The sequence below is a fragment of the Labrus bergylta genome, chromosome 5 (assembly GCF_963930695.1).
Source record: "Labrus bergylta chromosome 5, fLabBer1.1, whole genome shotgun sequence".
NCBI classification, from domain to species: Eukaryota; Metazoa; Chordata; class Actinopteri; order Labriformes; family Labridae; genus Labrus; species Labrus bergylta.
Genome location: NC_089199.1, coordinates 22,239,382 through 22,248,799, shown reverse-complemented (window position 1 = coordinate 22,248,799; position 9,418 = coordinate 22,239,382). Strand labels below are relative to the sequence as shown.

General features: G+C 42.2%; 1 protein-coding gene across 1 annotated transcript; it reads left to right on the top strand.

The window, feature by feature from the left end:
* The first annotated feature begins 295 nt into the window (after positions 1-295).
* On the top strand, positions 296-8,423 carry gpr37l1a (G protein-coupled receptor 37 like 1a). Its single transcript, XM_020630749.3, has 2 exons — positions 296-1,132; positions 5,668-8,423. Exons 1-2 carry the CDS (start codon positions 497-499, stop codon positions 6,691-6,693), a joined length of 1,662 nt encoding a protein of 553 aa, XP_020486405.2. The 5' UTR covers positions 296-496; the 3' UTR covers positions 6,694-8,423.
* Positions 8,424-9,418: the final 995 nt, after the last annotated feature.

The following is a 9,418-nucleotide window of genomic DNA, read 5'->3' as shown; positions in this document are numbered from 1 at the left end:
TTTTATTTGTTTTCTACATATTTTTAATTGGGCCTACAGCTTTTCTTTGTATTTTTTTTTGTTTGAAATAAAGACATAAATCAATATTATTTATTTCTACTGGTTAAAAATAGTCTGTTTTATCCATTTAAATGTGACCTCTTTCTTTTATGATTTTAGATGTAAATGTATAGTTACATCCCTATTTCTAAGATGAGCATATCAATGCACTTGAGCCCAGTTTCCGTTAACGCCCTTATTCTGAAATGAAAGACCGGAAACAGCCCCTGTTGTCGTATCCCCATTTACACTGATGGTGATGAATAGACTCAAGTTGGGAGCAACAAGTGCTGAACTCGGCTGCAGACTCCAAACTTCTCCATCAGGACCAGACGTCCAGAGACGAACTTGTTCATGGACGTTTTTATTTCAGGGGTCCACTGTTTGTTGCATCACATGTCTTTGATAGAGACAGATAATAATAACAACCCACAACAGTCAGCTCATCGGTAAAAAAATGAGTTCGGTTTGGTTTATTTTGCTTCTTTTTCTGCGGACTGTGGAGCTCCGTCATCTCCAAGCAGCCGGGGGGTCATCGGGGTCCGAGCTGGTTGTGACCCGGGAGGAGGATGCTGGTACCCGGGAGGAGGATGCTGGTACCCCGGTGACAAAGGAAAGGACTTTTCCCGACAGGACTGATAGTTTTAAAGTCCCGCACCTGAAGCGAGTGGCCAGAGGAGCAAAAGACGGAACTTTCGGGAAAAGAGACCCACAGTCTCCTCGGAAGTACGACGACCCGAGCGGGTACTTCACCACACCGCGGGTCGATCGGCACTTCTCCGCCCGGCCGGGTAACTCTTCCTCCGGGCTACTCAACCCGCTCTTCCCGGTCACCGACGGGTCCTACTGGGCGTACGCCGTCATGCTCCTGGCGCTCGTGCTATTCGCAGCGGGCATCGTGGGTAACCTCGCGCTCATGTGCATAGTTTGGCATAATTTCTACCTGAAGAGCGCGTGGAACTGCATCCTGGCTGGACTGGCCTTCTGGGATTTCCTCGTGCTGTTCTTCTGTCTTCCGGTGGTCGTCTTCCACGAGCTCACCTTGAAGAGGTTGCTAGGAGACCTGTCCTGTAGGCTCGTGCCCTATCTGGAGGTGAGGAGGAAAAAAAAAAAAAATCTCAAGAAGATTTGATTTTTTATTAAAGGTGCACTATGTACATTTTGGTAGAGAAATTTGAGTTGGAGACTTTTACAGATTTTGTTGTAAATGTTCATAACTCTATACACAAACTGTCTGCAGAGGAAAAGTTGGCCCTGTAACACTGTTTGAAGATAAAATGATTGAGAGAAGTTAAGGTGGTGGGCCCCCAACAGTGAAACCCGTAACTATCACTTTTTAACTCAAAACAGTGTTCCAGGGACCCATTTTTTCCAGAAAAAAAGTTTGTGTAGGCTAATTAATTCAGAATATATTGCATGAAATTGTTTCACTTCTCCAACTTTCAAATTTCACTACCAAACCTCTTTAAACTATCTAGAAGCCTGAACCAGAAAATGTTAAACATAGCCTACAAAGACTTTTAAAGTAGCCTTTTTTTATCCTGAAGATTTTCATGTTTTTTTAATGAATGTAAAATTATAACGCCAACTTCCGGACAACATCAGAGGAACAAACAGAATAGCCGATCCTTTGTCACTAACTTGCTGAGGTAAACATATTATCATAGTAACTTAAATTTTATTACGCTTTGTGAATGAACTCCACTTCTGCAACAAATTACTTTGCTTAAATTAAATATTTGATTAATCTATTGTTTTGTTTTTAAAAGCCCAAAATGGCTTTGTTTGTAAACTTACCTGACTCCTATCTGGACCTTGAGTCTGATGTAAAGTTTGAATTAAATGGCATTTAACCACAATGTAAAAATAAACAAAATATCTATCTCAGTTTTACAAGCCAAATGCGACAGTCTTGTTTTGTCCAGCCAGTTGTCCAAAAGCATCAACACTGATCTCTTTAATTCAAAATATAAAAAGAGACCAGCTCAAAATCCTCACATTGCAGGAGCTGTTGGTGTTTGGATTGTAGGATGACTTTAACTATTAAAAGACTCAAAACTATTTGGACTGTTTTTCCAACACAGTGTGTTCAGCAGTGACTATTAACTTGATCACGCTTTATAAACTAGTGAGTTAAACCGGTCTTAAAGTTTTACACAATTATACACATGCAGACATTCAAACAGGTTAAACAGTTCAAACAAAGAGGACATATCATTCCCCTTCTCCACCTTTCCAAACAGTCCCCTTTGGTCTAAATGAAACATCTGTGCTGTGCTTTGGTCTAAATATAACCTGAATCAAGCACCAGAGGAGGTTTGTGACCCTGTATAAACCAGCTCTCTCAGAACGCTCCGTTTTGGTGTGTGTGTCTCTTTAAATGCAATGAGCCCCCTTGAGTTTTCCTGGTAGACATCACTCCTCTGTAGTGAGAATAAAAATGGCAGACCTGAGCAAAAGTTTGGTTCTAGGCTGGGGGTGGAGTCCATGGGTGGAGATACCAGGGGAGGGGAGTTTTGTTTTTTTTTCTTACCAGAATCCCATTGTGACATCACAAGGAGGGCACATTTGAAAGGGAGCATTTTTCTCTGTGTTGTAAGACTTATGCAGACCACAAACAAAGGACTGGATGGGTTTATTTCACATTTTGTAGGTCGATAGATACTCAGGTTACCCAAATATATGTTCAAAAACACTTTTTTTCATAATATGTCCCCTTTAATGTGACCATAAATGATTGGTCGCCAGAGTTTGCCCTGACTGTCTGGGTTGTTTTTACATCCCCATGTTAAACTCATTGTTAATGTTTTCCAGTTGATTACAGACACATTCAGTTCTCTGATGAATGGCCCTGCTTTGTGTCTTGTTTCTGCTCAGTTTCAGTCTTCACTTTCAACAAACGTGCTGTTATGGTCCGTTTGGCTCCTTCAGCTGTGTCATATGAGCCACAGGGGGGGCTGCCTGCTCGGCTGGGCCCCGCCAACAATGACATACACACACAGAGATGTAGTTATGACAAACTCAGATGTTTACTTGCACGTGTAGAGTGTGAAAAGCCAACACCAAGTCTCAGTAATGAAAGAGAAAATATCAGTATGTGCCTTTAATGAAAAGAAGAGAAAGTCCTGACTGAACGGGAATGTTTGAGGCCGCTCTCCTGTTCTGAGTGAGAAGTCATTTTAAAGTTGTAGCTCTAGATATTGAACATCCTTTTGACCTGCCTCAACCGAGGATGCTTTGAGTTTAGACAGTCCTCGGCTTCATTCAGAGGGTTAAGTACCCTCACAGATTGATCATGCGGCGCCCTCACAGCCTCTTGGTTGCTCATTGTAGGCTTCATCTGGCTCCTCCTCCATTATGGACCCTGCCGGCTTGTTGAAATCTTTTTTTTGTCTCTAAACCATCTCGGTACGCCCTCAGCACTCTGAATCACTGAAGTGGAGTTTTAGTAGTTTGTAATAACATCTTGTAAGAATCCGTCTTTAACAGGGTCAGCCTGCTGGCCTCCTCCAGTCTTTGTTTCTCATCTTTTTTCATGCTAATTAATGAATTAATTCTTTGCTAATTAGTTAACGTTTTTTTCCTAAAGTGCTTTTTGAGCAGATTCTCTGTGTTGCGGTGAAAGCAGGTCAGGCTGCCAGCTGCCCCTGTGCTCTGTCACTTCAACTATTTTCATGCTAATCGGATCGCCCCGTTAATTATCTGGAGTTGTGTCTTAACTGTTTGAGGTCATTAGGCAACCACAGGGGGCGGACAAGCCTCTGTGATGATAGTTCGTGTTTTTAGCCAAAGCTGAAGACATTAATGTGCACGAGGCACCAATAACTGTCCCCAGTCTGCAGGCTCAGAGCTGTTAAACAACATAATGGCTCCCCTTCCCCCTCTCGGGGTTCCTTTTATTTCCCTGCTTCTGTATTCCAAAGATGTCACAACGGAGCGCCTTATTACTGTAGTTTTGGCTAATTTCCCTTTTGGCTAATAAATCTGTTCTGTAAGCAACAAAACACCTTCCTGCTCATTCAAGCCGTCTGCAGGAAGTCTGGATGTGTCTGAGGTCTACGTTGTGCTAACAGGTCACGTCTGACTGAATCAAAGCAGCAGCATGAAGAAAGGCAGAGAGGGCAAGAGACAAGCTGGAAGTTAATCCTGGTTGTTGCTCTGTTGTGTTAGAAAACATGTTACTAAGAACTGTATTAGATGGTTTAAATTTAAGTTATATAACAGTAAAATGGTAAGAAAATTATGAAGAATATAAACAATTTCAAACAGGGAGTCTCTAAAGTCAAGATTCACAGACAGAAAACAGTCATTAAATTTGTGTGTTGTTTTACAGCATGAGGACCTGAGTAGTGTTGTAGTTTAGACCACACTAACCGAGACCAAGACATACCCGAGACCAGAACGCTGACCTGAGACCTGAGACACGACCAAGACATTTAAGGATCGAAGCCGAGTCCAAGACCAAGGCAGAGTGAGACCAGGACCAAGACCAAGACCATAAATATCACAAAAAAAAATCCATCATCTTGTGTGCAGGGGGCGTGTCACTCCCTTAGACCGTAACCGTAGCGTAACCAGGGGATACAAATCAAACTATAGATGAATTGAAGAAGTGTTGAAAGAAGTGTTGTCTTTCTAATCACAGTAATGACATCCGGAGTCCGCCTAGTCTGATACCGAGACAAGACAGAGTAAAAATGCTTACAAATCCAAGACTAAACCGAGACTCAAAGAGACTGCAGGACTCTAAATCAGTCTTGAGACCTAGACCGATTTTGTGTACAACAACACTACCTGCAACACGTTAGTCTTTTTGATTGATTTGATTGACCTCTGAATCAATTCTTCGCTGAGGGTTTTTTGATTGATTGATTACATTTATTTCAGACATATCAAATCAAAATCAAACATATCAAAAATACAAAACAAAATGAAAAGCACGAAAATACAATAAACAAAAAACAATGTTCACATTGTTTCACAAAAAAAGAAAAAGAAAAAGCAAATTACATATATTCAATTGATATACCTGAAAAGGAGTAGGAAGAAGTATACAACTTATTTAATCCAACCACTTTTCCACAGCTCAATAATTAACATTTATTAAATTAAATTAACTTCCTGTGTTCCTTATAATCTCTATATATATACAATCTATCTATATACAATTTGCTATACTATATTTATGATACTATATTTGATATTTACAATCCAATGATTTTCCATTCATATATACAACTTGATATATTATGATTTTTTATAATTTATATATTTATACAATCCATATATCTATATCTATACATATCTATTTGTACAATTTGATGTACTATATTTACATTTGCCTCTGCATCATGGTGACCTGAGATTTCTTACTCATCATTGTACAATTTGTCAGCCATGAAGAGACAAGACCCGAAATGTCACATGTGTTGGTAAACTTCATTAAATGTGATTTAGAGTTGCTTCTTTTGTGTGGTATATCTAGCCACACATAGCGGGAGTCTTAAAATTTCGATCCAAGAGTTCTTTTTAAGCGTTTGAACCTGATTTATGAAGTAATTCATCCCTAAGAAACAAAGTTTTTTTTGTGACCTTCTTGTCCCATCCTCTCTGTCGTTTCTCCCTCAGGTGACCTCTCTGGGTGTGGCCACGTTCAGCCTCTGTGCTCTCAGTATTGATCGTTTTCACGCCGCCACCGGCCCCGGGCCCCTCCAGACGCCCAGAGTGGAGCCCTGCCAATCCATCCTCTCCAAGCTCTCCGTCATCTGGGTGGGCTCTCTGGTGCTAGCGGCCCCTGAGCTGCTTCTGTGGCAGCTCGTCCAGGAACCTGTCAGCCTGTCGACCCTCTCCTCCGGCCTGCATCGAAGCCAGCCGGGTGCGACGCTGCTGGCCGCTTTAAGAGCACGGGAGGACTCGTTTAAGGTGGATGTCTGCGTCCGCGAGCCGTCTGTGGAGCTTCCAGAGAACGTGTACTCTCTGGTGCTGACGTACCACGAGGCCCGCATGTGGTGGATCTTTGGCTGCTACCTGTGCTTGCCTCTGCTCTTCACTCTGGCCTGCGACCTGGTGACGAGGCAGGTGTTAGCCCAGCGTCTGCCACAGAAACCTGCAGGTGAAAAGGTGACCAGCAGATGCCCCTCCTCATCCTCCTCGTCTTCCTCTTCAACAAAGAAGAAGCAGCATGGGAGAGAGCAGCGTCTGCGCTCCACCGTCATGGCGCTCACCATCCTGTATGTCACATGCAACCTGCCTGAGAGCATCTGTAACATCACACTGGCGTACATCTCCGCCCACGTGTCTGCTGCGATGCCGGCTCTGGTCCTGCCAGCGCTGAATCTGATTGGTCAGTTCCTGCTGTTTGTGCGTTGCTCGGCGACGCCAGTGTTGCTGCTGTTCCTGTGCCGCTCTCTGGGTCAGGCCTTCATGGACTGCTGCTGCTGCTGCTGTGAGGAGTGCATCCCCGACGGAAACTCCTCCTCTTCCTCGTCTGCTTCAACCACCGCCACCTCCAACCCCTCCTCGCCCACATCGCCCACTCCGTCCTCGCTGACTCCCTCCAGCAAAGAGGAGGTGAAGAGCATGTTGGCCACAGAACCAGCAGTCTGCTACGACAGAGCCAAAGACTCTACCACAGCTATCGGGACACCGTGCTGAGGAACAGAACTGTTTTATCAAAAGGATCATTTAGGTTTATTATAACTTGGGTCTTATTTTTGAAGTTTGAGTGATAATTTCCATCAGTTATGATAATAATAATTCTCATGAAGTAACAGTTGAGATCTGGGGGTAAAGTCATTCTGCTAAAGCAGGGTACACATTACAAGATTATCGGCTGATAGTCCTGTGATGTGAGGACTGTTAAGGGCGATCCGATTTGCTCGGAGGCAGGGCCGCCCAAACAGCACACCACACAGATACAGTAGGAAAAGAAACAGTTAAATCTCTGACTATATGACGTCATGTGTGGGGTCTCTCACATTTTTTTAAATCTGCGTAGGTCTTTAAGAATCTTTTAGTGTGGGGCAAGCTGAAGGAGAAGTCTGAACAGTCAATAAACACGAGCTGCAACAGTTTATCAAGATGTCACACTATGCAGCGAAAAGCTGTGGACAACGGCCTCAGCCTTTGTTCCTGGTGTGCTTTAGGACTCTTTTTTTGTTTGAAATGAAATCCTTAATGTACTGTAAGTATGTTATTATAGAGGTTAAAGTTAAGCAGCTGTAAGATTCTCTCAACATTGACTTAAAGGTCACATATTCTCCTCCTCTTCAACCAGTGTAAATAAGTCTCAGAGCTCCCTAAAACATGTGTGTGAAGCTTCTTGTTCTAAATCCACTCTGATCCTGTATTTGATCATGCCTATAAACCCCTCTATTTCAGCCCTGCTCAGAACAGGCTGTTTCTGTGTCTGTACCTTTAAATATGTAAATGAGCTGTGTCTGACCACGCCCCCCCTCTCTGGAAGGGCTTGGGTAGCTCGGGCCTTCTCGCTCCATGTCCTATTGTTTACGGTGAGAAGGCAGACTCAGAGGTTAGAACAAACACCTAGCTGTGGGAGTGTCACCCACCTGGGGGAGGGGCTACTGCCCTTTGTGATGTCATGAAGGGAAAATCTCCAAACGGCCTGTTTGAGCACACATTTTCTGAAAAGAAAAACATGGTGAAGCGTATTTCACATAATATGTGACCTTTAAAGTTAATTTAACAAATATAATAGTCTGAAGTGTGTTCCTTATTAGTGTATTAACAGTTCTCTATCATCTATATCATGTCTTACTTTGTCGGTGTGAATGCATTATGACTCAGAGAAAAAAAAAGTAAGTAAGACCCAAGTTGTAATAAGTGTAGTGATCCTTAAATCTCAGTCTCTATGAACCGTAGAAACAGATTTAAACTTGAGTTAAGATTGTACAAAATATAGAGTGTTAAATTTTAAAGTAGTAGTTATGTCAAAACGTCCATGTGATGGATTTAATCCTGTGTAGGACTCATCCCTGTCCAATAGGTTTTATGATACTTTTATATTTGATAGATATTAACATTTTCTGATGCTCGTTCAGGATTTTTTTTGTATCATCTGCTCTGAGTACTGTAACGAAGAGGAACACTGAACATCGTAGTAAGAGGGGACTTTGAGGTGTAGACATCAACTCGATGAGACTTTTGTTGCAGACTGACAGCCTGCTGTGAAATCTGTAAGCTGTGTTGTTTTTTGTACATAATTTTTGCTGTTGCTGCTCAAACGTCGAGACAGCAGGTGAAATCATATCAGAAACCGATCAATCAATCAAAATTTGAAGAGACTCACAATAATCCAGTGTTAAGTTTGGCTATTTTTGTACTTGTTTGATTACTTAAGGTGTAGTAAAGTTTGGACTTCTTTGCATCTCTCTCAGTGTGATTATTGAATGTCTGCTTTACAGTTCATTAAATGGATTGTTTCTGATATTTTCAGCTTTATCTCTCTCTTTAAAGAGGACATATTATCCCACTTCTCCAACTTTTCAAACAGTCCCCTGTGGTCTAAATGAAACATCTGTGCTGTGCTTTGGTCAAAATATAACATGAATCAAGCACCAGAGGAGGTTTGTGACCCTGAAGAAACCAGCTCTCTCAGAACGCTCTGTTTTGTGAATAAAAATGGCAGACCTGCGCAAAAGTTTTGTTTTAGGCTGGAGGTGGAGTCCATGGGTGGAGATACCAGGGGAGGGAGGGTTTTTGTTTTTTACCAGAATCCCACTGTGACATCACAAGGGTAGCACATTTGAAACAGAGCATTATTCTCTGTGTTATAAGACTTATGCAGACCACAAACAAAGGACTGGATGGATTTATTTCACACTTTTTGGGTTGATAGACACTCAGGTTACCCAAATAAATGTTCAAAAACACTGTACGAGTGGATTTTTCATAATATGTCCCCTTTAAGAATCAGGTATAGAGTAAAAACTGTCTGCAGTTTTTGGTCTGTCTTGGGCGGAGCTGAAAAAAAGTCTTCTTCCAAAACAACAAATCTGTACCTTTGCTTGGTGTTGCACAGGTGAATAGTTTGCACAAACCTGAGGCCTGACAGCGTGTTATTGTCTGTGAGTCAGCGGAAAGTTTATTTTATAAACCTCACGTGCCCTGGGAAAACTCTGGTGACGAGGTGTACTGGAGGAAAAAGCTTAGATATGCAGATTTGATGGATCTGAACAAATAGGACAGAAAGTTAGAGTTTGTCCAGTAAAAGTACTGGGAGAACTGGGAGTGCATGGAGAGAGTTTGCAAAAGACTGCAAAGAGAAGCAATTACAACCAGTCAGTGGATTTTAATGAGGAGAGACGATGATAGTTGGGGACCAAAAAAAGGGAAAATCTGTTATCTCCTCTTTCTCTCT